The sequence below is a fragment of the Meles meles genome, chromosome 7, assembly GCF_922984935.1.
Source record: "Meles meles chromosome 7, mMelMel3.1 paternal haplotype, whole genome shotgun sequence".
NCBI lineage: Eukaryota > Metazoa > Chordata > Mammalia > Carnivora > Mustelidae > Meles > Meles meles.
Genome location: NC_060072.1, coordinates 90,399,884 through 90,425,334, shown reverse-complemented (window position 1 = coordinate 90,425,334; position 25,451 = coordinate 90,399,884). Strand labels below are relative to the sequence as shown.

The 25,451-nt window shown below is 50.5% G+C and overlaps 1 protein-coding gene across 2 annotated transcripts; it reads right to left on the bottom strand.

Annotated features, from left to right (window-relative positions):
• Window positions 1–1,006: 1,006 nt before the first annotated feature.
• Window positions 1,007–23,959, bottom strand: ESPL1 (extra spindle pole bodies like 1, separase). Of its 2 annotated transcripts, none has more exons than XM_046014080.1 (31): window positions 23,831–23,959; window positions 23,251–23,343; window positions 22,025–23,083; window positions 21,633–21,737; window positions 21,340–21,460; window positions 18,792–18,928; window positions 17,672–17,865; window positions 16,921–17,160; window positions 16,555–16,699; window positions 16,310–16,448; window positions 15,972–16,111; window positions 13,817–13,951; window positions 11,895–12,014; window positions 11,237–11,408; window positions 10,702–10,830; window positions 10,412–10,568; window positions 9,608–9,717; window positions 7,407–8,395; window positions 6,652–6,988; window positions 6,280–6,441; window positions 5,420–5,633; window positions 5,128–5,318; window positions 4,238–4,365; window positions 3,980–4,102; window positions 3,066–3,221; window positions 2,786–2,956; window positions 2,556–2,660; window positions 2,277–2,392; window positions 1,814–1,897; window positions 1,482–1,646; window positions 1,007–1,208 (listed from the first exon to the last, which is right to left on the bottom strand). In XM_046014080.1, exons 2-31 carry the CDS (start codon window positions 23,329–23,331, stop codon window positions 1,007–1,009), a joined length of 6,327 nt encoding a protein of 2,108 aa, XP_045870036.1. In that variant the 5' UTR covers window positions 23,332–23,343; window positions 23,831–23,959. The 2 variants fall into 2 exon arrangements, with proteins under 2 accessions (XP_045870036.1, XP_045870037.1); XM_046014081.1 differs by having other exon boundaries at window positions 23,843–23,916.
• Between the last annotated feature and the right edge of the window lie 1,492 nt (window positions 23,960–25,451).

The window sequence follows — 25,451 nt, the reverse complement described above, 5'->3', positions numbered from 1 at the left end:
ATACTTTTTACAAAACCTCCCACGCCTACCATAGTCAAATTGGAGCAAACAGGATTCCTACCTTCAGGGAGCTTAAAAATCTTAGAAATACCCAGTTCATAACGACAATATGAAAGTGATGTATGCTACCTGTGCGGATGGTATAGTCCTAAATGAACCACAGGCAAGGAAACAGCCTGTGAAATTCACGGGTCCGTAGCCGTGAACGTGGTGCTTTGGGCTCACACAGCGGAAAAGTCTGGTGGTGAAGAGGACGATAAGGAGTCACGTTATCAGCCAACAAGTACGGCACAAGGCTTATTAATCAAAACTGTTTTACCGTGTGTTAGATGTGAAGGATAACACGAGAGTGTAAGATAATGTGCTTCCAAAGAATTTAACAGTATGGTTGGGGAGAGAAAAACCATACATAAACAGAATCTCACAGAATCTCTGCTAAAGTTCACGACCCTGAGGAGTGTAACAGGCATATGTGGGGAATGAACAGTGGCCTCTTTTTTAAAAAAAGATTTTATTAGAGAGGGGTGCCTGAGTGGCTCAGTGGGTTAAGCCTCTGCCTTTGGCTCAGGTCATGGTCTCAGGGTCCTGGGAGCCCCGCATCCGGCTCTCTGCTCAGCAGGAGTCGGCTTCCTCCCGCCCCCAACTCCTGCTTGCCTCTCTGCCTACCTGTGATCTGTATCAAATAAATAAATAAAATTTCCAAAAAAAAAAAAAAGTTTAATAAAAAAGATTTTATTAGAGAGCACTTGAACTCTGCAAGCTCTTCTCACCTCTTCATAGTACCACATAGTGGGAGGAGGCAATAATTGTCTTCAGATGTTCTCGGATGAACCACACAAAATGGGTTTAAGTACTACATCTTTATTACATTAAGGTTAAACCAAAGGGAAAGCCTTCATATAAAACACTGGGAAAAATCACTTAAAATATTTATCCTAATGGTTAAATCCAATAGGAGGTAGAACAGTCACATGGCTTCCATCGACGCTAGGACAGCTCCAAGGGGTCATTGCAGGCAGACAGGCAAGCCATATGCCACAGGTGCGGCCCCAATAAGGTACTTCAGTCGGGGAGCCTGGCGGGCCTGGTTGACGTAGTAGAGAAGGGGGGCTCCTGGGCCTGCTCCAAGCCAGCCCTGCAGCAGAGCCTCTGTGTACCGGTCAATGTCACGGTCAGTCACATCCCAGAGGTTACCCAGAAACAGGGGACTGGGAAAAGAGAAGGAAGAACTACAAAGTGAGGGCTTTAAAACAGAATGCGTAGGCAGACATGACTGACAGGAGTGGGTGAGGAAAGAGAAGTAAGCCAGAGGGAAGTGCCCTGGTCCATGGTTCCAGGAGGGGGGCAGAAGAGGACAAAGATTAACGACCCAGGCATGCCAGGGAACTAGAAGAGGAGGAAGTTGGAGAACAAAAGAGGATTTTGGGTTTGGGCTCGGGAAAGAACCTGGGTGGGAGCAAGGATGGGCACTCAGGACTCACCAGCCAGCCATGATATACTTGAGCACGATGCCAGCCCCTTCCAGCCTCCCATGCACAGCCAGGGCTGCGCTGCTGCAGCCGAAGAGCAGAGCCACCGCCCGGCAGCTCAGCCGGAGGATGGCCTGTCCATCCAGGAAGCGGGCCCCAGCCCCATGCCCTGCATAGCTAAGGTAGAAGGACGTGAGAGGAGTCTGACCTAGCAGCGCCTGGCCTCTGCCATGTCTCCAGGGCTGTCCTGAGGCAGCCAGTGGCTTTAAAGCCCCAAAGCAAACTATGGTGATGCCCTCTTTCAGGCCCGTCCATCTCCCCACCTCACCACCTAAAGTACTCACATATATAAGTCATGTTCCGTCAATGCTGCCTGCGCTTGTTCTGGGGTTGGCACTTCCCCAACCACTCCTTTCCAGCCAGCTTCACTGCAAGGAGAAGGCAGGAGTAAGAACTAGGGTCAGCTGGCAAAGAGGGCAGAGGGAATCCTAGGGAGAAGGTGGGTCGCACCATTTGATTCTGCAGGAAAGGACATGTTAACCTCTTCTATGGTCTCTAACCTCCCCCACCCCCTTTCTTCCTTTTTTTTTTTAAAGATTTTATTTATGTATTTGACAGACGGAGATCACAAGTAGGCAGAGAAGCAGGCAGAGAGAGGGGAGGAAGCAGGCTCCCCGCTGAGCAGAGAGCCTGATGCGGGGCTCGATCCTAGAACCCTGAGATCATGACCTGAGCCGAAGGCAGAGGCTTAACGCACTGAGCCACCCAGATGCCCCCCTCACTCCCTTTCTTACTTAGTCCACTGACCTGCTAAAATGGGCTCGAAATTGCTCCTCTGTGCTTGACAGGTTATTGTGCGGGTTCAGGACATAGAAGGTATTGCGTGGATCTACCCCTTGGCTTAGCACCGACGAGGCCCCAGACTGAGAAGACACTGGTGATCAGGATCCTGGTCTGGCCAGAGGGCCCAAGCTTCCACAAACTCCAAACCCCTTTCCACAGAGGAGCCATCAGTCCCCCGAGACCCTCTCTTGTCTTCCCAGATCTCCACCAATCAACAACCATTCCCCAGTCCCTGAACCCCACCTCTTTAGTGATGGTGTAGCTGAGCAGGAAGCGGAAGGAGGGCAGCCGAGTGACAGGCAGTGCGCGGAGGCTGGGCATGTTCTCCCACGGCAGCTTTTGCAGGTCCTGGGCAAAAAGCACACTGCGCTTACTGTCCCCAGCCAGGCACATATGACCGTCGGAAGGGGCATGGGGGTGAGTTGGTGCCTACCGCCCACCAAACACCGCCCCTCCAGCCCCTAGCTCCTTACCTTGTCCAGCACTAAGACAAGGTGCCTATTGTTTGGGACTGTCTGACCCTGCAAACGTCCTGCTGCCTCACTCAGAAGCTCCTGGGCTCGTTCTGGCCTCGCTGGGCACAGCCCATAGGCCAGGGTCTGAATGTCCTGAGCAGTGAGGGTACTGGTGCCACTTAGTACGATCTAGAAGGGCAAGAGCGGTCAATGAGGGCCAGAGCTCCCATCTCTACTCAGTGGCCGGAGGAAAGAATTAAGTCCAACTTCCTTCCCTTTCCCTGATTTCTCAACTCACCTTCAGCAAAGTTGGGTCGGGATATTTCCAACCACATTCCTGCAGCAGCTGTTGGAGGCGGGAGGCCTCCTGGGCAGGGCCAGGGTCCTCACTGGATGGCAGCAACAGTCCCCGCCAGCAGCCCAACACATGCTTCTCTAGGGAAGTGATGAGAACCTGAATAAGGAAGAACAGAACCTTCAGTCAGAGAGGGGAGCTGAGTTTCTCGCCCACAGGCACCAACATTTTGGACACGAGGAAATGGGTTTTCCAATGTATTTGCCTGACATATCTTCCTGCCAATTAAAAAGGCAAGAAGCTAGAGGGATGTCTGGGTGGCTCAGTGGGTTAAGTATCTGACTCTTGATTTCAGGAGATGGAGCCCCATGTCAGGCTCTGCGCTGGGCCTGGAGCTTTCTTCAGATTCTCTCTCTCTCTCTCCCCGCTTCTCCCTCTGCCCCTCCCCCCTCCCTCTCTATTCCTCTCCAAAAAAAAAAAAAAAAAAAAAAGGCAAAAAGCTAGAAACATTTTTCATTTGCTGAGACTGGGGGGGGAGTACATGTAAGATGATTTATTACATATCACTATATTTTGACAAATACAAATAGGTGGGCGATGAAAGCTAAACCCAGGAAGCCGATTCTTGGGCTTAAATCCCTTTTCTTGTATGTATCTTTAAACATTCTGTTGCCATAACACCTTCAGGTTTTGGCTCATGTTTAAAGTCTTCCCCAGGTAACATCATTTAAAAAAAATTTTCTTTTTAATTAAAAAAATTTTTCTTAAAATATTAAAAAGTTTTTTACTCCTATACTTCCAGAAAGGATTTGAGGTAACACAGCACTGGCCCGGGACCCGTGAAAGAGAAAAGACACTGATACCCCAGGGTCACTCCCAGGGCAGGCCTGACCCTACCCCACCCTGGGGACACACACCTCCATCCTATGGTCCAGTTCCAGCCGCCCTGTCCACCACTCTCGCTTGTCAGTACAGCTGCTGTTCTCTTTCTGCTCCTTCTGGATGGCGTCAAACTCTTTCAGGGCTGAACTCAGAGGAAGCTTTGAGAGATGGGACTGTGAAATTTCTGCCGGTCCACACACTCACCATTTCTCCATCCCCCAGCCCCAGAATTGGAGCAGCTTCACCAGAAGCCTACCCCAGTGCAACTTTGCTTGCTGGCCCGACAAACCTACCTTGTTCTGGGCAGTGGGGATCTGCACAGTGACTGGGGGACTGCCTTTTTCCAGCCGGGTCAGCAGGAGGGTGTCGCCCACAGTTCCAGGCTGGAGCGTGGCCAGAGCTAACACACACACGGTCACTCCTGACACACAGAGCATACCCAGGATCATTTCAGCTCTTACAAGGAATTCCCGTCTGTCTTCTACACTCAGTTCCCATCTATCACTCAGGACAACTCCAACTCCAAGAAATCTTCTCTTCTCACTAGACTTCAAGATGCTCTCCCTCGCCCTAACAGCACCCTGTGGACAGAGACCACATCTTGTACTTCTTTGTGGCCCTGACAGAAACAGAAGTTCCTACACAGAGGGAGGCACTCAAATCGTCCATTAACGGGCTTCATGTTAGCATAGTGAGTCTCTGGACACCTGAACTTACCCCTGAGGAAAGACACTGAACCTGCTAGTAACTAAAAGTTGAGGTTTAAATTTAAAAAGGGCAGAGGGGGGCGCCTGTGTGGCTCAGTTGGTTACGCATCTGTTGAAGGGAGGTCATGATCCCAGGGTCCATCCTAGGATCAAGTTCCACGTTGGGCTCCCCGCTCAGCTGAGAGCCTGCTTCTCCCACCCCTCACTACATGTGCTCTCTGTGGCTATCTCTGACTCTCTCAGATGAATAAATAAAATCTTAAAAAAAAAAAAAAGGAAAGAAAAAAGACCTCCAGATTTAGGGTAGTTCTCTTTGGTGAGAGTAACAAAATGACTACTCAGTGAAAAAGTATGACATGTCCTTCCATAAAGGTAAAAGAAATCTATATTAACTAATGTCTTAAAGTCCTCCACCTAACTCCTTAGTGAGAAGACGCAGACAAGGACAGAAGAGCCACCAGAGCCTGCTACCGTACCACTGGGGATCAGAGCCAGGCGCTCCTGGAAACTCTCCTTCTCTGGCTCAGGGAATGGAGCAGATCCTGCAGCCCCGAAGGAAAAGAGGTGCTGGATGCGGGCCAGGGGCACATCTCCAGGTCTCTCCGTCAGGCTCAGCCTCTGCAGCTGGTCTGCCATTTCGAGGGATCCCCGGTGCTTCTGGGCCTTGCTGCGGACAATGCAAGTGGGGGTGAGTTCTCCCTCCTTTAAAAATCTGGACTCTCCCTTCAGTCTGCCCCAGCATGGGCCTCAGGGATTGTGGCCACTCACCTGAGCTGCCTGTGGAGGTGGGTGAGCAGCTGGTGGCGACAGGTGATGGACACAGACTCGGTGACAAGGCAGGCAGTGGCATAGGGATCCCGCTGGCCCAAGCACAAAGCCAGGACGCGGCAGAGGTGAGCATAGAGCCCACTAGGAGGGCAGTGACTAACGCCACGGAAAGCAGTGCTCAGTAAGTCGCAGATGGAATTCAGGGTAGACAGACCTAGAGGAAGGTGAAGATACTTGCTATGGATGAGTCCCGTACTTCTTAGCTGGTAGAACTTTTCACGAAAGTTCCAGGTTTCCAAGGCCTGACCTCCTCTCCCACTTGGAAAATAAAAGCTGTCATTTACGAAGAGCAATGTGCCAAGTGGGACTTACGCAACTTACATCAACTCACTCCATCCTCCCAAACCCCGTTTTACAGATAAGCAAACAGAAGCTCAGAGAGGCTGAGTGACTTGCACACAGCTAGTGGAGAGAGTGCTGGGAATCTAACCTAGGTTCAAAGGTGACCGGATCTAGGTGGGGATCCAAAGACAGAACGATGGACAGGCTAGGAGGGCATCAATATCAAGAGACCAAGAGGCTGGGCTCCTGGGTGACTCAGTCAGTTGGGTGTCTGCCTTCAGCTCAGGTCATCCTCTCAGGGTCATGATCTCGGGGTCCTTAGATGGGGCCCTGCATTGAGTTCTCTGCTCAGCAGGGAGTCTACTTTTCCCTTTCCCTCTGCCCATCCCCTCTACTCATGCTCTCTCTTGCTCTCAAGTAAATAAAACCTTTATAAAAAAAAAAAAAGAGAGAGAGAGAGAGAGATCTAAAGCCTCGCCCTCTCCCACTGAGCAGACCCCAGTGGTCAGCATATTCACCAATGGATGCAGGGGCTGAGGGGAGTCGGAGCCGAGGACCAAGGTCCTTGTCTCTCTCCTTGTCTGGGCATGGGATGGGCAGCTCCTCTTTGCTGGAATCACGTCTCAACACCTCACATTCTCCAATGGCAGTACCAGGTCCTGGAGCTGGTGCCTTCCCACCTGAGAAGACAACATGGTTTTTTGAGGTTCCTTCCTTCTGCCATTCCCTTTGTTCTTTCTAGAATCCAGTCCCAGAGCCAGGGGAAAAAAAAAAAAAAAAAAAGCTTTATTTCTGTACTATCTTTGGCCCCCATTATTTCTTGTGCTTTGGTCCTGGGGCAACCCCCCAAAAACGCAAGCAGCTTCTCCCTCCCACCGTTACCCTAATACCGGAGGTGGAGTCTTCCTCGTCAGAGGCTCTGAGGATCTCAAAGCTCATTTCCATCTCGTTGTCAGTCATTTCCTCCTCGGGGATGGTCCTCATGATCTCAGAGTCCAGCTCCTCAAAATGTCCTGATGTCACTCTCTTGGCCCTCCGGCTCTGGCCACTGACGCCAGGTCGCCTGGAGCCACTATCTGGGGCTGCCACCGAAACCGTCTTCGAGCCTGAGCCCTTCCTGGCCCGGCCCCGGCCCCGGGAAGCAGTGCCGCGTTTCTTGGACTCCTCTGCAAGCCATGCCTCAACTGAGACAGGGTCTTCCAAGTCACTGTCATCACTGAAGTTCACCTGGGATGGGTGGGAAAATGGAGGAGGGGGGCATTAGTGACAAGACATCTGCCAGCAGGTGGCACTGCGGAGGCACAATCACAGAGACCTTGGGGGAAGATTAGAAATTAACCTCTCCACCTTCTACCCACCACACTCCATCAAGGGCAGGGACTCTTGGGTATGGAAGGAGTCAGAGGAGGGAACAAAAGATAAGGGGAAGGATGAAAAGGGAAAGGAACCACTGTGTTAAGGACAGCTCCCTCTCTCTGAAACAAAGGTAGAACTGGCTCTCTCTGGAAGACATAGGGATCCTGCTGCAGTAGAGCTAAAGGTCCCTGCAGGCCCTGGGAAGCCATTCCATAGACACCTACTCTGCAGAACTCTCCAGAACGACCCCACCTGACACCACCAGCACCCAGCCATAGTCCCATCTCACCTTGAGGCGTGTCTGGATCCTCTGTTGTACCCTCGGGGCCTTGGGAACCTCAGCCTCAGGCTTTGTAGGGAGGACTTCCTCAAACACAGTGAAAGGGACACGAAGGCCTGCTCGCCTGACCTGGCCTGGGGGCTTAGGTGTGCAGGGCAGTCCTCCACCTTCCAGACCTTTCAGAGAAGTATTATGGAGGGATGGGGTAGAAGAGGTTGCCCGTTGACGCCCTCTTCCAGAATGTTTTTGGCTCCGAGGCTTTGAAGGCTCTGAGCCTGGGGTTGGTTTTATGGGTGGTGGCTGCCAGCCCCAGGAGCTTGCAAAGAGTTGGGCAGTGCAGGAGCTGAGGCCAGCCAGCTTTGCCAGGGCCCGAATCAAGAGCAGGCTGGCTCGCCAAGGCTCCAGGTAGGGGACCCGCACTGCCACAAACTTCAGCCCTGACTCCAGGACCTTCCCCAGGCTCTTGTTTGATGGCTGGCTCAGGCCCTCCAGGGCCAGCTGTGTGTAGGCCTGAGCCAAGATCTCATCCAGGAGCCTCGGGGCAGGAGAGAGGTGTGCCATGTGATTCAGGGAAGTTTGTAGAGCTTGGGTGAGGCGATCAGTGGCTGCAGGGCAACCCTTCAGCACGACCTGCAGCAGATCCAGACCCTGGGCCTCATGGCCCGTGGCCAGCCTCACCCCTGCTGTGACCAATGCCCAGCGCAGACAGACTGCGGAGAGGATGGGGCTGGCACACAGCATGCAGTCACACGTGGGCAGGTGCGTCAGGAAGCCGGGGCTGGGCTGGGGCTTCATTTTCAGTTGAGGGGAAGAGTTAGTGGAAGGGGCTATAGGGCCAGGCTCCTTGGCCACAGTGGCTACCAACTCCAGAGCCGGGCCTCTTAGGAAGGGCTCCTCTTCTGGAAGCTCCGGTGGGCGATGGACCCGGGCCGGCTGCTTGCCCTTCTGCAGATGGACCTTCTTCACAGAGTCCAGGCCCTGGAGTGGTCCACCAAACTCTGGGGAGAGTGCAACCAGAATTACAAAACTGGGAGAGGTGCTGCTGAGTACTTCCTGATCTACCCCCAGGCCCAACTCCCTCATATAGGTGTTACTGAGTGACTTACTACTTGTACGTATTACTGTATGAACATACTAAATATTAACACGGCTTGTTATTTTTTTTCGATAAAATCCTTTATGTTTTCTTCCCATTCCATGGAGGATTAACACAACCCACAAAACCCCCATATCTGCAGCTGAGATGGCTGCGTGGCTCAGGATAGCAGGCCGGCACCAGGAGGCCTGTGTCTCGGTCCTAACTCCTGACCCTGGCTAGGCCCATGATCTGGCCCCAAACACTGAATTTCCTGACTTCCTCATTTTACAAATGAAAGAAAATCTACGTGACTACCTGACTTTCCAGGGTTTTGTGTGGGTCCATGAAATACTAGAGGTAAAACTGGCTGATAAGAAAAAATGTTTCAGAGGTGCCTGGGTGGCTCAGTGGGTTGGAGCCTCTGCCTTCGGCTCAGGTCATGATCCCGGGGTCCTGGGATCGAGCCCTGAATCGGGTTCTCTGCTCAGCGGGGAGCCTGCTGCCCTTCCTCTCTCTCTGTCTGCTTCTCTACTTGTGATCTCTGTCAAATAAATAAATAAAATCTTAAAAAAAAAAAGAAAAAGAAAAAATGTTCCATAGACTATTTCACTATTAACTTAAGCTCTCCCGAGGCCTCTGCATTTGTGCTGTCCAACAGAGTAGCCACTAGCCCCACGGGGCTACTGAGCATACGAAATGTGGCCAGTGACAGGGAAATGAATTTCAAATTTTATGTGAATTAAATTTAAATAGGTAGCAGCACCTGGCTTGCTCAGTTGGTGTAGCATGAGACTCTTGATCTTGTGGTTGTGAGTTCAAGCCCCAAGATGGGTGTGTAGAACCCACTTAAAAGTAAAAAATTAAAAAAATTAAAAACTAAATAAGTGTAAGTAGCCAAAATGTATTCGCACTGAAAACTAGGGGCAGGTAGGCTTAGTTGTGGACAAGTCATCTGAAGGAGGGAGACCAGCGGTCTGAGTGATATAGAAGGAGCTTTGCCCAGAGAACCGGAAGTCAGACTCCGATTTTGAAGGGCACCACACTTTAACATACAAAGGCGTGTTGCAGTGTGTGTGCCCATCTTGCCACCACTTGCGGGTGTGGGGGGTGGGGTGGGGGCATGGCAGCTCACCTGTGCAAGACTCAAGCAGGAACAGAACTTGCTGCAGGTCTGACTGGCAGAGGTCAATGTCGTTTCGCGCCAGCTCCAGCTCTGCCTTCAGCACCAGGAACAGAGTACACCTTGTTGGGGGAAGAGATGACAACCAATGTGTAAGCCTTTGTTTTCCCAGAGTCTGTCTTTTGGCCCCTCTGGCAGGCAGAGCCCTGGCAGTCTCCTAGCCTCTGAAAGGCCTCTCCTGCCTCCGGCTGAATTCGAGGCTCCCGGAGGAAAACCCTCTACACTGCTTTCTCATTCCAAGTCATCCTTGCATACAAGACAGGACTTCCCAAGGGAAACAAAAAGGGATTGGCAAAGGGATTTAGGGAGACACGTACACTAGATCTCTCTCTTTTTTTTTAATATTTTATTTATTTGACAGAGAGAAATCACAACTAGGCAGAGAGGCAGGCAGAGAGAGGAGGAAGCAGGCTCCCCGCAGAGCAGAGAGCCCGATGTGGGGCTCGATCCCAGGACCCTGGGATCATGACCTGAGCCGAAGGCAGAGGCTTTAACCCACTGAGCCACCCAGGTGCCCCACTAGATCTCTCTTTTGTTGAGTTATGCTTATGAGCACACTGAAGGACCTGAGAAGTCCTATAGGAAATAAAAATGTCTAGCCTTGGTTAACTCAGCACGTCCCACTTCCTTACCATGGAACGTACTCTCCCAACCCATCCAAAGAGAACACATTAACCTGTAGAAGAGTCTGGAAGCCCAAGGCCCAGCATGTGGGCGCTTGGGCTCTGGACTTGGCCTCCTCCCGCCTGTACTCACTGGCGTGGCAGCTGCAGCTTCGTTGTGAGTTTCAGGGCCTCCAAGCAAAAGGCCTTGGCTTCGCTCACACTGCCCAGACGGCCCAGGTGGGAGACCAGCTTCTCTGAGCAGCTCAGCACCTCTGTCAGAACCTGCCATTTTTGTACCAGATTTTCACCTGCCGCAAAGGAGAGAGACAAGGCCGTTGTCACTCAGTTGCAGCCTGGCTCCTCTGGGAGCAAAACTGGCAGAACCTCCCTCCATCTAGCCTGCTCCCGCCCACGGGGCCTCGCTCTCTGCCTCAGACTCACCAGAGTCCAGAAACAGAGTCTCCACAGCTGCCTTCTGAATCGAGAGCACATCGCTGCCCATGAGCAGGAGGATAATGCTTCGGAGGAGCTTATGGGAGTCGATGAGGGCGATCTCTGGCGTCTGCCAGCCTGTGGGAAGAGGGAGTGGCAGGGGTGGGAGGACAAGAAGGGAGATTAAGCAGCTGCAACTGCTACCACTTTCACCTTCTAAGGTACCAAATGCCAAGCCTGCTGCCACTCCTCCTTCTGTGCCTCCGGCAGCAGAGGGACTCAGTCACAGAATTCTTTCCCTCGGACCACACAGGGCCTCAGAATCCTTGTCAGAACAGCATTCTAGTCAGGTACAGAGCAGTCAATCAGGGAGCAGGCAAACAGAAACTCATATGCTACCCCAAGCCTACCCCAGGCAGCCTCTGGGTAGGCTAGTTTACACAGGTGGAACAACACCAGAGGGGACAAGGGCTTGAGAAGGGCCGAGAATGGACAGACCACCAAAGGGGATCACAAAGGGCCATCATCCTCTCTATTTTCTCACCTTGGGCACAGAGCTGCTCCCTCAGGGAGGCTGAGAGGCTGTCTGACGAGAGGCTGAGGTAGAATGCCACCAGCTGCAGGGCCTGGACACGCAGCAAATACCAGGCCTTGGATGACCTCTGGAGGGTAGGGTCCCGAAGCACAGACAGCAACAGAGAGGCACCCTCAGTCACCTGGGAGATGAGGAGGGCCGGAGGAGAGTGGTGAGTGAAGTCAGGTCAGCAATTCAGAACTTAAAATGCCCCTGGAGATCCTCTGGGCCAGGCCTGGCTTTCGAGAATGATCAAAGCTGTGGAGAAAACTGTAGTCTGACAGGACATAAGACTTGGCCAAGTTCACACAGTTGGTTTGTGAGAAAACTCAGGTCTTCGCCATCCTAGTTGATTTCTACTCTAGGGCTCTAGTGCCTTCCCAAGATCATTGTCATCCTGGTTTCTAGTCACAGGACTAGATAGTGTGACTGAGCAGACTGGGAAAGAATGGGAAGGACATTCTCCTCTCCTTTTCTAGAGGAGCGCTGGTGACATTTCATTGGAGAGGGCAAGGCTAGGAAACAGCACTGCTTCTCTAGGTCAGGAATATTCTTCCTAGCTCCAGGGAAATCTCCAAAAATACTTCCAATACCTGGGGACTTTGGGGATTAAGAAACTGAGAAATACCTTCTGGTGAACACAGTAGAGTTGACTTCGAAGTAGGTCACAGGTCAGCGAAAGGAGCAGATACGTGTCAGTGGTGTGATCCAGAAGTTTCAGGCTTGAGTCTGCCTCTTCAAGGTGTAGCTAAGGAAACAATCATGGGGTATGTGAACATGCTGATAAGGAGAGGCAGCCAGGTATTTCAAATTAAAGTGGGTTAAAGCACTTGCAAGTGAGATGCAGAACACATGTGATGGAATAGGAAATTATTTCAAATATAATCTGCATAAGAGTTATTCATTCAGGGGTGCCTGGGTGGTTCAGTGGGTTAACCCACTGTCTTCGGCTCAGGTCATGATCTCAGGGTCCTGGGATGGAGGCCTGCATCAGGTTCTCTGCTCAGTGGGGAGCCTCTGCCTGTCCCCCTCCCCCTCTGCCTGTCTCTCTGCCTACTTGTGATCTATCTCCCTGTCAAATAAATAAATCTTAAAAAAAAAGTTATTCATTCACTAAAATGTTCAGTTAGTATCTTTTGGTTAACCACTATGCTATAAAGACATAGCTGAATAAGAAGTAAGCAGGACTTGGGACGCCTGGCTGGCTTAGTTGGTGGAGCATACGACTCTTGATCTGGGGGTTGTGAGTTCGAGCCCCACGAAACATTACTTAAAAATAAAAAATTAGGGGCGCCTGGGTGGCTCAGTGGGTTAAGCCTCTGCCTTTGGCTCAGGTCATGATCTCAGGGTCCTGGAATCGAGCCCCGCATTGGGCTCTCTGCTCAGCAGGGAGCCTGCTTCCCTCTCTCTCTGCCTGTCTGTCTCTCTGCCTACTTGTGACCTCTCTGTCAAATAAATAAATAAAATCTTTAAAAAAATTAAAAACAAAATTAAAGGGGCACCTGGATGGCTCAGTCAGTTAAGCATCCTACTCTTGATTTCATCTCAGGTCATGATCTCAGGATCTTGAGATCAAGACCCGCATTGGGCCCTTCACTGGGTGTGGAACCTGCTTAAGATTCTCTCTCCCTCTGCCACTTCCACCACTAAAAAAAATTTTAAATGAAAAAAAAAAAAAAAAAAAAAAAAAAAAAAAAAAAAGGAGTAAGTAGGACTTTCCATCCAATACCCTGCAGTGCAATGGGGATGCAGGCCCACCTTTTGTAATCAAGACACAACGTCATTAGTGGTATGGGGACCCAGGGAATGTAAGGGATTCTGCCCTTGAAGAAAAGGACATATAAAATACTCCACGAAGGAGGGGACAGTTGAACTAGGTCTTGAAAAGAAAGTAGAAGTTGGCTGAATAAAAAAAAGGGGAGTGGGGAAGTATACTTAGGGTGGAAGGGCTAAGACAACCAAAGACAGGAAACATGTACAACACTGTAAAGTAACTTGTGTGGATGGACATTAAGTTCCAGTGCGGGGTGGGGGGGCGTGGTAAGGAAAAGTGAACTAGAATATAGAAGATGTGTGATGCCAAGCAAGGAGTTTAGATAGCATCCTTCAGGTAATGGAGAAACCAGTGAAATCCTGATGCAGAAAGAAAGACAAGACCAGATCCAGAAAGATCATATTAGCAGTAGTTTAGGAGACAAAGTGCAGAAGGGAGAAGCTGGGGGGCAGGGAAACCAGCTGGGCATCAGCGCAGTGCCAAGCAAGCAGAGAAATGGCGACCAGGGCAAGTGGTGGGGAAATACGGGATTAGCGGCCTATTCCTGGGGCAGGATCTGTAAGACAGCGAACAATGGTTTTGCGGTGAGAAGGAAAGGCGCTTCCTCTTCCCACAGCTGCCTCCCAACCACTCCACACTTTACGATCCTCCAGCAGGATGTGGCTGTTGAAGGCAGGGAAGATGTCCCTTTGGTATCTTATCTTTTTCGGGAAAAAGATGCGTCACTAGGGCTGGTTCTCCCCTGCAGCTCCAGGCTTGGCTGGCTGGGCACTCACCTGGGCATAGTGGGGACAGCCGAGGGTCAGCAGCATCTGGGCAGTGTGGCAGGAGGCAGCAGTGGCCTTCGCATGGTCCTCCAGTCTCTGGGAGACGATCCGTACAAGCAGGAGGACCTCCAGAGCCTGCAGGGGCTGGTCATCGAGGAGCGGGAAGTTTACCCAGCTCCTGCTCAAACCTCCATCTAGACCATACTAGACCTCGGCTCCCCAGCCCTTGGAGACCTCAGTCTGACCTCAGAGCCTAGATGGAGTGTGGCTCCAGACAGAGCAACTGCCAGCCACCCTCAAGGAGTAGGAGACGAGAGCAGTGAGGGAGCCTACCATCTACCCTCCTGTCTGAAAACTTAGGTGCCAGTGAGCATCAATGGCTAGGATTTACTGGAAGCTTACTCTGGGCTAGGCACCATGCTGAGAGGGTTTACCTGGGGTAGGGGATGGGCAGGATAGGTAAAGGGGATCAAGAGGTATTTCCAGGGGCGCCTGGGTGGCTCAGTGGGTTAAGCCGCTGCCTTCGGCTCAGGTCATGATCTCAGGGTCCTGGGATCGAGCCCCGCATCGGGCTGTCTGCTCGGCAGGGAACCTGCTTCCTCCTCTCTCTCTGCCTGCTTCTCTGCCTACTTGTGATCTCTCTCTGTCAAATAAATAAATAAAATCTTTAAAAAAAAAAAAAAGAGGTATTTCCAGTTATAAAATAAGTTGCGGGGATGAAAAATATGGCGTAGGGAATAGTCAATAACGTGATAACGTTGTATGGTCACTACACTCATCGTGGTGAGGACCAAGTAAGGTGTGGAATTGCCAAACTGCTATGTTGTGCCCCTGAAACTAATATAGTATTCTATGTCCGTTATACTTCAATCAAAACAAGTTTGATAAGATGAAATCAGAGAGGGAGACAAACCACAAGAGGCTTTTAACTATAAGAAACAAACTGAGGGTTGCAGGAGGGGTGGAGCATGGGGGGATGTGGACCAGGTGATAGGCACGTGATGTAATGAGCGCTGGGTGATATACACAACTGATGAATCACCAAACTCTACCTCTGAAACTAGTAATACACTGTATGTTAGTTACCTGAATTTAAATTTTAAAAAATTTTTAAAAATTAAAAATTTGAAGGAGTGTCTGGCTTGCTCAGTGGGAAGAACATGGGACTCTTGATCTTGGGGTCCTGAATTTGAGCCCCACATTGGGTATAGGGATTACAAAAAAAAAATAAACTTGAGAAAAAAAACGGAAATGAAACTTCAAAAGTAGGGTGCCTGGGTGGCACAGTGGTTGGGTGTCTGCCTTCTGCATGGGTCATGATACCAGGGTCCTGGGATCGAGCCCCCTGCTCGGCGGGAAGCCTGCTTCTCCCTCTCCCACTCCCCCTGCTTGTGTTCCCTCTCTCACTATGTCTCTCTCTATCAAGTAAATAAAATCTTTAAAAGAAAAAAAAGAAACTTCAAAAGTAAAGTCATAATAAAAATATCAAATTGTCCAAAAAAAAGAGGTTCATGTGCATCAAGTCATTTTATCTTCATAGGGATTCTAACCTGAGTTTTCTAGATGATGACAGCCTAAGAGATTATGACTGACATGGGCTCAACGGCTTGTCTGAGTTCCCATTACAGGAATGCCATAGAGCCAAGACTCAGGTCCAGGGCTGAGACAGCTTCCCCCAGTCCTCATGCTAGAAATATGGCCTAATGGCCGCAGGAACAAAGGTCCTTTATGTGCCATGTCCTTTTTTGGATGTTCCTAATGTGGCGGCCAGCAAGGAGCTTAGGGAATAAAAGTATAAAATTGGGCCTCTTGGTGTTTCTGTATGTTTCTGAGCATTCAGGTCTCAAACTAGCTAAGAATTAATAATTGTTATTGCTGACACTTGACGATTCGGCTCAGGCACAACACATGTCATCTCACTGAGTGCTGACGACACCATGGTATAGTACTATTATTGTCCTTGTTTTAGAGATAAGGAAACTGGGCTTAGGAAGTTAAATCACTTGCCAAGGCAAGTTACTAATAAAGGACGGAGCTTGGATTTCAACTTAGGGAGGCTGGTGGTAGAGCCCGCACTGCGTACCATGGCTTCTCAGCAGATTCGCAGGCCAAAGAAGGGGAAGGAGCTAGGTTTCTGGGCCGCATTAGCGCCCTGCCTGGTTACCTTTGCCGACAGCTGATAGAGGGCTGCTAGGGTCTGCAGGGAGGTCACTGTCTGCTGGAGACACCGGACAGCAGGCGCCTGCGTCTTCATAAGCACCTCCTTCCAAAGGGCCAGGGCTTGGTCCAGGCATTTGGACTGAGCTAGAAGTCAGAAGAAAGGGAGCAGCCATTCTCTCAGCGTGGGCTATCTAGGGAGAATGCAGCCTCCTTCAGACCACCTTCTCCCCTCTGTGCCCACCCTCCCACTCTATGGACCCACCTCTCCTGCACACTCTGGGTCCCCATTCTGCTCCAGGGAAGCCACCAGGGGAGACCCTACACTGCATTCCCAGCCCTCACCAGCGTCGGCCGCAAGGTTGAAGGCGATGTTACTGTACAGGAAGCGATCTTCCTGCAGTTTATCTTCATAGTTCAGGTCATTGACTTCAAATTCCTCCAGGTGATTAGGGGCCTGGGCTCTCCGATCCCGCTCGATACCCTGGATGGGGAGATGAGGATAAAGAACAGGGCAGGCATCCGCTCAGTGTGAGCCTGGGGCACATTCTCCCTGGACCAAGTTCTGCATACACAACAGCCACACTTACTTCCTGCATCTTGGCCTCCAGGGTACAGATGTAGAGCCATAGCAGGGCCTGGGCCTTATCATCCAGAAGCTGATCCTTGGCCTGGGGCTCAGGCCTCACAGACTCCAGAAGCTGCAGGGCTTCCTGGACGGCATCAAGGGCCGAGCTGGAGGGAGAGGGGCGCAGAAGCTGGGCCCATGACAGGTAGCTGCCCAGCATCCTGGGAAGGGCCTTCTGCAGGACAGCCAGCCCCACCCTCTGATGGAGCTCCTGCGGCCACAAACTGCAGGGGATGCTCAGGGACACAGCGAGGGAAACAGCCTCCAAAGAGGGTCAGAGGACCTAGGGCAAGGAGCAGGAGTGGCATCCCCGGCTACTCTTCCTCACCAGTTGGTCTGCTGGGCAAAGTCGTGGTAGCAGAGCACCTGAGCGAGTTCCACCAGGTGGGTGGCTCGAGCCCAGGCCCCCATCGGTGTCTCCTCAGGGCTCAGTTCCAACAGGTCACAGATGACGTTGAACCGCTCCTGCCCCGTGTCCGCTCGCACAGCCTTATAGGCCTGCAGCTCCTCCCTTAGCAGGAAGACCAGGGTCTCCGGATCCCAGCCGCTCAGGCTGTCTCGCAGAGTCCTGAGAGAAGGCAGGCCCAGTACCAGGTCAGGGAGCCCATGACACATGGACCTTCTGCCCCAGGCCAAGGAGCCCCAGGCTTGGCTTGCTGAGAGATTTGCTAAGTTTCCAGTCCTGAGGGCGCCTGGGTGGCTCAGTTGGTTAAGTGACTGCCTTCGGCTCAGGTCATGATCCCAAAGTCCCGGGATCAAGTCCCACATCGGGCTCCCAGCTCCATGGGGAGTCCGCTTCTCCCTCTGACCTTCTCTCTCATGCTCTCTCTCTCACAAATAAATAAATAAAATATTAAAAAAAAAAAAAAAGTTTCCAGTCCTGAAAGAAAGAGCGCTGCCTGTCGCCCCTGCTTCCCTAGTACCCAGAATAGCTGCCGGCCTATAGTAGGCACCTGACAAGTAACACTGAGGGCAGGAGTCAGTGCCTTTTCAGATGGAAGGTTGACCGAAACCGCACGTACCAACTGCCATCCTTAGCCAGGGAGCAAATACAGTTGCCTTTCTCCCCACCCACTCACCTCAGCTGCAGCTCCTTGTCTCCTGCTTTGGCTGCATCCATCTTGACCCGAACCCAGAAGGTGACTGGCTCAGCCATGTGCTGGGAGCCACAGGGCTGCAGGGCTGTCAGCCACAAACTTACCATCTTGCAGCCCTGGGCCTGTTTACCCAGCTTCTTCAAACTCTCTCCATGTAGCCGGAAGCACCGATTCAACTGGCCAGAGAAAGCGAACAGACCAAACTGCAGCAAGGGACCCATGAGTCTGTAACAGTGGGTACGTGCCCACACAGGTACATGCACCACAAGGTGGGCCTCGGGCCCCAGCCCCGGCCCCGAGGCAGAAGACATGCAAGCACTAAATGTCCGGAACTCCCAAACAGAAGCTTCAATCCACACCCCCCACATACTTAGGTCCACAGCCCTGAAGCCCTGCTCCTCTGCCTGTAAGGCCTCTCCCAGCAAGTCAGCACCTTCTCCTCAGTCAGAAATGCCAGGCCACCATTGACTTCTCTCCCTCCCTCACAGCCAGTCACTTGCCAGATTACTCCTGGACTTCTTGTACCCATCCACGTCTCCCCGTCCCTCAGGAAGCTGCTTTGGTCAGATACCCACCCTTTCCTGCTCGGGCCGCTTAGAGGGGCACGGGGGCCCAGCGTCGTCCTAGCACTCTGTTCATTCACCACGGTGATGCCAGAGAAACTCAAACTGCCAGTCTGGTATCATGCCTTCCCTTCCATCCTTGAGAGGCTCCTCAGCCTCACTCAGGATGAAACCCAAGGCCCTCCACCCCCCATGGCACCTACCAATCCCAGTCAACCCATCATTTCGCGGGTATCCCGGCAGTGGTCTCACTCTGGCTACTTAAAGGACCTCCTAGGGAACTCTGAAAAATATCTAGACAACTGGGGTCTAGCACCAGAGATTTTCAAGTGATTCTAGTGTGAAACCAGGTTGAGAACCACCAGTTTGGGACATGGCTAAATATAAGAAGTAGGACAATGCAAAGAAATTAATAACAGTACAAGTGAGGTGTGGGAAACACTGCCCCAAGTACTGGTCCCTACTACAAGACAGTGCCCCAGCCAGGCTCTTTCATGTCACTCAGGCCACCAACATAACCACCCTTCCTGCCCTCGTACCTTCTCAGGAGGAACCTTGGGATAGGTGGCTGGCTTTGCCAAGCCCAGATGCTGACAGAGGGGCTCAGAGATGGCACAGGCCTCGGCGTACAGCTTATGACTGTAGAAGCTGTAGGCCAAGTTACTGGTGTAAGAGGCTGTGGGAGAGAAAGAACAGTTAGCAGCCGAAGAGTTCTCACTGGCTTTTCTGTTGGAGAGATGGTAGATTGGAGCTCAACCTGGGGTCAGCTCAGCAGCTTCCAGATCAAAGAGGAACCCCTCTTGCTGGGGATGAGAAAGGGGTAGCTCTCCCCTTCCTGCTCCAAGTAGGCCCATGAGGTCCATTCTGGTAAGGAAACCCACACCAGCCAGCCCCTCGGTGCTTGTTTATTAAGAGGGCCCATCACAGGGCCCATCTCAATTCACATACCAATTTTTGTCTTTATCTTGCCCCAAAGGGCAGCAATTTTGGGGAAACACTCTGGCCTGTCCCTTACCTCCTTCCACGGAAGCCACCCTAGTAGGCTCCTTGCTATTCCTTGCACACACCAGACCAGCTCCTGCCTTAGGGCTTTGGCACCAGCTATTTTTTTCTACCAGGGATGTCCTTTCCCAGGCATCTACATGGCCAACTTCACCACATCCTCCAAGTTTTGCTCATGTCACCCTCTCAATGAGACTTTTTTTTTAAATAATTTTTAAATGATTATTTATTTATTTATTTGACAGAGAGAGAGAGAGATCACAAGTAGGCAGAGAGGCAGGCAGAGGGAGAGGGGGAAGCAGGCTCCCTGCCAAGCAGAGAGCTGCATGTGGGGCTCGATCCCAGGACCCTGGATCATGACCCAAGCAGAAGTCAGAGGCTTAACCCACTGAGCCATCCAGGCGCCCCCCCCTATTTGATTTTTTAAAAAGATTTATTTATTTATTGTAGAGAGAGAAAAAGCATGAGTGGAAGGGGCAGAGCGAGGAGAGAATCTCAAGCAGACTCTGCACTGAGCGTGGAACATGACATGGGGCTCCATCTCATGACCGTGAGACCAGGACCTGAGCCAAAACCAAGAGTTGGATGATTAACACACTGTGCCACCCAGGGGCCCCGTGACCACCTTATTTTAAATGGTAACTTGCCAGCTCACCCACCCTGCACTCCTAATTCCCTTTCATATCCTGCTGTACTCTTCCTTCCCCCCCATATTTCTTATCATTTTCCAACATATTGATAATTCAATTATCCTATTGCTTATTATCATTCTCCCCCAACTGGAATATGGTTCCATAAGGAGGGATCTCTGAGGAGGGATCTTTGTTTTGTTTACTGATATACCCGAGTACTCAGGACAGTGCTTAGTACATGGTAGGTACGCAACAGATATTTGTTGAATGAATAAAATTTTCCTAAATTTGAGTTTATACAGCTTCTTGGCTGTCAATGTGGATAGTTGGGGAAAAAATTCAGTCTTTAATATTCTGGGAAAAATTTTCATGCTAGTAGTTTTTGTGACTCCTGATCATATTTTCATCTCAGTGGGTAGGTTCAACCACTGAATATATGAATATGAAAAGTTCTCCAAAATCTTCCAATGACAGAACTCACTGGGTTTGTATAACTTAAATGGCCACACTTTTTGTAAAATGAGGGGGAAACTTATTATAAAATACAAAAATAGGGACACCTGGGTGGCTCAGTCAGTTAAGCATCTGCCTTCGGCTCGGGTCATGATCCTGGAGTCCTAGAATGGAGCCCCGCATCTGGCTCCCTGCTCCACGGGAAGTCTGCTTCTCCCTCTGCTTGTGCTCTCTCTCATTTACTCTCTCAAATAAAGAAATAAAATGTTTTTAAAAAATACAAAAATAGACAAAACTAACCTATGCTGTTGGTGGGGGTGGTCACAAAAAGGGGGGCAGAAGGACAGACTTCCCGGGGTCGAAGTCTTGTTCTTACTTGACCTAAATGTTGGTTACAAACTATGTTCACTTTGTAAAAAAATCCATGAAACCATATATTTATGATCTTAGTACTTTTCTGTCTGTACATTTCAGTCAAAAGGGTGAGGAGAAATACATACACAAATTGTTTTCTATAATACATGGTATCTCTAAAACGACACCTAAAAAATTAATATTTGTTACCTCTGTGGAGGGGAACTTGGTAACCAGGATTAGGAGTGGAAAAGGGACTTTCACCTACAGGCCTTCTTGTACAATTTAATTTTTAAAGCATTTTTACATGGTTCTTAAAAAAAAATAATAAGTTACAAATGTTCTTTAAAATTTACACAGAAGAAAGGTCATAAAGTTGCATATCAGGTATAAACATTTTCATGAAAGAAACACCAAATCATATTTCAGAGTCAATAGGGAAAAACTTACATCTGCTATTATAAGTTAGCCTCATTACTTCTCTACTGCTGTTAAGCGTAGGCTCACTTGGGCTTACAAACTCTTTTTTTCAGTCCTCCTTAAGCCATAAGGAGCCCCTACGATAGTCAGAACCATCCAGCAAGTGCTCTTTGTTGGCCTAGTGAGTGATGACCATCCCCCCGCCTCGGGGCCCCAGGGTACTAACCGGTCATGCCCAGATAGTCAGTCAGCTCTTGGCCTGACAGGCTCTGTAAGGCCTCCAGCATCCAGACCACAGTAGATTTGCAACTTTCCACTAGCTGGGCCAGGTCGGCCCTATCAGCTACCTGAAGGGACAACAAGGGTTTGCAGGTGAGAGGAGAAAGAGTTGGGTTTAAGCTGACATCTACCCCATTCCAAGCCCAAAGCCAAAGCCAAAACCATCCCAAAGATCTACCAGGAGAACGAGCAACCCCAGACCCCAGGACCTGTCCAGGAGTTTGGATTCCCAGACTGTACCTGGCAGCCTTGTGCAAAGTCATAAACCACTGCAGTGTAGAGGTGAAGTCCCTGAAAACGCATCTGAACTAAAGACTGCTGCTGCTTAGAGGCATCCCCACAGACCTGAGGAAGAAAGACGTTGGTTTGAGCAGCTGAGGTAAAGCGTGAGCTCCAAGCTGAAGACTGGCCCAGTGTCCCAAAGAGCAGACTCAGCCCAGGGAGTAGGAAGGAGGAATGTAAGAAGGGCCACTGCCCTCTCAGGGTAGACTAGGCTGCTGGCGGGTGGGCTAGGCATAATCCAGAGAGTGACTTACCAAGGAGGGAGCCAGGGCTTTCAGATCTTACCGAAGACCTTAAACTACCAGTCTGCAGAACCACATTCCTACCCTACCTCTAGGTCTTTAACTCACCCCATCCTGCAGCTGCCGGAGGAGGGAGAAGTAGCCTCTGAGAAAAGCAAAGAGGCCCAGAACAGCATCAGGTCTGTAGCGCCTCTTGATGCCTCGCTCCAGGCCAGAGAGGAAGAACTGGCAGCTGTCATACAAAGCCCGCAGTGGGGGTGATGGTGCCTCCACACTGTCGTTAAGGATAGCCGATGCCTTGATCAGAAGCTTGGCCAGTGCCTGAGGTCCTCCCTCCCCAATCTGTAGCAGTTCAACTCCAAGCTGGCATAACTGGAGGCTGGGGGCCAGACTGGTGTTCCTTAGGTAATCATGGGCCTTCTCCACTACCCTGGTGGCCTTGGTATGGTGGCAGCTCCAGCAGAGGCGACGGCAGTGTTCCAGGGTGAGTTCCAAGAGACAGAGGGCCCTCTGGGGAGAAAGAGCTCCAGGAGAACCCCCTCCCTCGCCTACCAAGGCTTCGATCACATGCCTGGAGAGCAGGTCACCGAGGAAATCAGCATCTGCTTCATTCAGACCATGCCCAGTGGCATCGAATAGCTGATGGGCAGCCACCACTCGACAGGCTGTTGGAGAAGCAAAGTGGGGAACCTCACAAGCGGTACTTTCATCCTCTAAGAGCACTAGAAAGCTCAAGGCCTTCAGCCGAGCCGAGAGTACAGCTCGCCGCTCCTCCAGGGCTTCTGCCACCTTCCAAAGCAGAGAAAAGCTGCCCCGAGCCACAGCCTCATAGTCCTGGGGAGCAGCTTGGCGGGAGCACTGCACCAAACAGGCATGGAGGGGCTGAGCGAATCGGAGTGTGGCGTCTGGGATTCCCTGTGTGGCAATGTTCCGCAGAAAAATGAAGAGAATTCGTTCCAGGTAGAGAGGTGAGCGCTGAGGGGTGAACACCAAGTAGCCATTGCAAGCCAACTCTGCCAGTTCCAGCAGGCTCTCCAGGTGCCCAGGGCAAGCCAGCTTGACCATCAGCTGCTGGTTGCAAGCCCTTAAGATGGCATCACAAGCTTGTCTCCTCTCGGCATCAGATCGGCAGCCAGGTGAACCAGCTGGAAGCTTGGACAGGAACTCCTAAGAGGAGAGGAAAATGTGATTGGGACTACCAAGATAGGGAAAAAGAACTAGAAATGGGGTTGCTCAGAAGAGGATCTCCTATTAATCTATCTCTTAAATAAGATAAAAACAAAACAGCTCATCTTGAGAAGCTGGGTGTATCCAGAACTAGACAGCACCCCTACCTTGAAGTCAGGCAGCAATTCTTCAGCCTCCTTCGGGTTGCTTAGCAAGGTCCCAAAGTTGATTCCTTTGAAGCTCCTCATGGCGTTGGAGGGCTGGGGGAAAGGAGAAGGATTAGAGAAGGCAGAGAAGATTCGAAATGGAGCTAAATGGAGAACAGGAGAAGGGCTTGAAGGCTGCAGAAGGGGGCCAAAGAATCCCATCAGAAATCCTATCGGGAGGGGGCGCCTGACTGCTCAGTTGGTGGAACATATGATTCTTTATCTCAGGGGTCGTGACTTAGAGAGTCCCACCATGGGTGTGGAGGTTACCTTAAAAAAAAAAAAAAAAAGAATGAAAAATCCTTTCGGGGAAAAAAAAACACCATGCCAGGACAGTGGGCTCCCGTTATAAACTGACGCTTCCACCTTTCCTTCCTCCGGGTTGATCCCAGGTTTCACTACCCATCCCACCACCCCAACGCCCCACACCGGAGGCCTCCACCGAGTTCCGCGCCCACCAAGACGTCCTGAGGTCTCCCAACTTTCTCTCGCAGAGCCGCCTCCGCCTTTCCCTCAAGTCAGCGCCGGGGACCCACCTCACCTTGGCGCGTACACACGTTTACGAGTCCCTCAGGCCTTATTGCCCCAGAGGTCGCTTCCTTCCCAGGTCCAGGACTTAGTCGCCAGTGTGAGTACTCCGCAAGGATCCAAGGCGCAACCTTCGTTTTCCGCGCCAGCCCCCCCTTTCAAATATGCCCAGTCACCAATCAGCGAGAGCTTTATAACGCCGGCGTGCCGCGCGGTGTTGTGGGAGTTGTAGTTTACCCGCTGAGCGGCACCGTCACGTGACGCCGGGGGTGGGGTCGTGCTGCTGTGGGCGTTAAGGCCTCTTGGGGGCGCGGGTTTCCCCACTTTTTCTGGCCAAGGCAGAGATCTCACCTATCCGTCGTTTAGTAGCTATCGGGAGGGCCAGCCCTGTACCTTCTTAAGACTCTTCTTTATCTTCAGCTCTCAGAAAGTTTAAATTTCAAGAGAAGAGAAATAGGCAAGACAACAAAAAGAACTTGCTTGGAAATTCACGCGTTTTGGGTTACTAGGAAAATAGGGCGTAGCCTTTCCTGGAATTCTTTAAAAATATAATTTTCTGAGGGTACTGACAGGAGTATCACGACGACTTCTAGCTCTCTGCCTTCGAGCCTTGCTCTTTATATCAGCTTTATCAACTGGATCGTATAAGGAAGACGGAGGATCTAGCGCTCTTGATGGGGGATGGAGGGTAGAGGGGAGGAAGGAAGAACCAGGAAAACTCATTCACTGGGATGTTTCACAGTGCTTAATGGCCTGCGTTTGTAAGTACTATTTCCCCAAACGTGCAGATTCAGTTGGCGCTGTTTCTCTTTCCTTCCTTCGCCTAAGAATTCAGTTCAAAAATTCAGGTCTTTCAGTTCACTTTTTCCTGAATTCTATTGGATAATTCATCCTTATCCCTCCCATCCTCCCTCCCTCCCTCCTTCCTTCTTTCCTTTCTTTTCCTTCCTTCCTTCCTATTTATTTATTTATTTAAGTAATTGCTACAGCCAATGTGGCACTTGAACTCAGGACACCAATATCAAGAGTGGCATGATCTTTTGATTGAGCCAGTGGGCGCCCCAATCATCGTCTTTCTTCATCATCATCAACCTCTTTTAGGAGCTCAGAATCTAGCAGAGAAGAGTATTTTAAAAGACAAAGACAAGAACAAGAACATCACCAAAGAATCTCAGTGTTGGAATGAAATACTAATGCCGGTGCAAATGTATGTTATAGACATTACATACATAATTTTTGTAGGGTAAGGGACCAAACAGAGGTCTTCGTGAATGATCAATAAATACATTAATTTTCACAGTACTCATTTCTTCTGCTTACACCTTTAGCAGTTGGTGCTTATTGTGTAGTGAGTGTTCTAGGACTTTTTTCCTATGTATTTATTACGTCTACTTGATTCTAAACTCCTTAAAGGCAAAGATTTTATCCTTTTTTATTCCTCTTCTACTTCTTACAAAAAGTAGGAAGTTCCTTAAGTATTAAGAGATTGATACATGCTGACCAGTATGAACCTGAGTCACAAAATTCAGTCCCTCACCTGAAACCCAAGCTTATAAAGAGCACAGGAAAGTGGAAAGAACTTTGAATTTTAGGTTGGACAGAGGGGCTGGATTCTAGTACCCGTTCCATATATT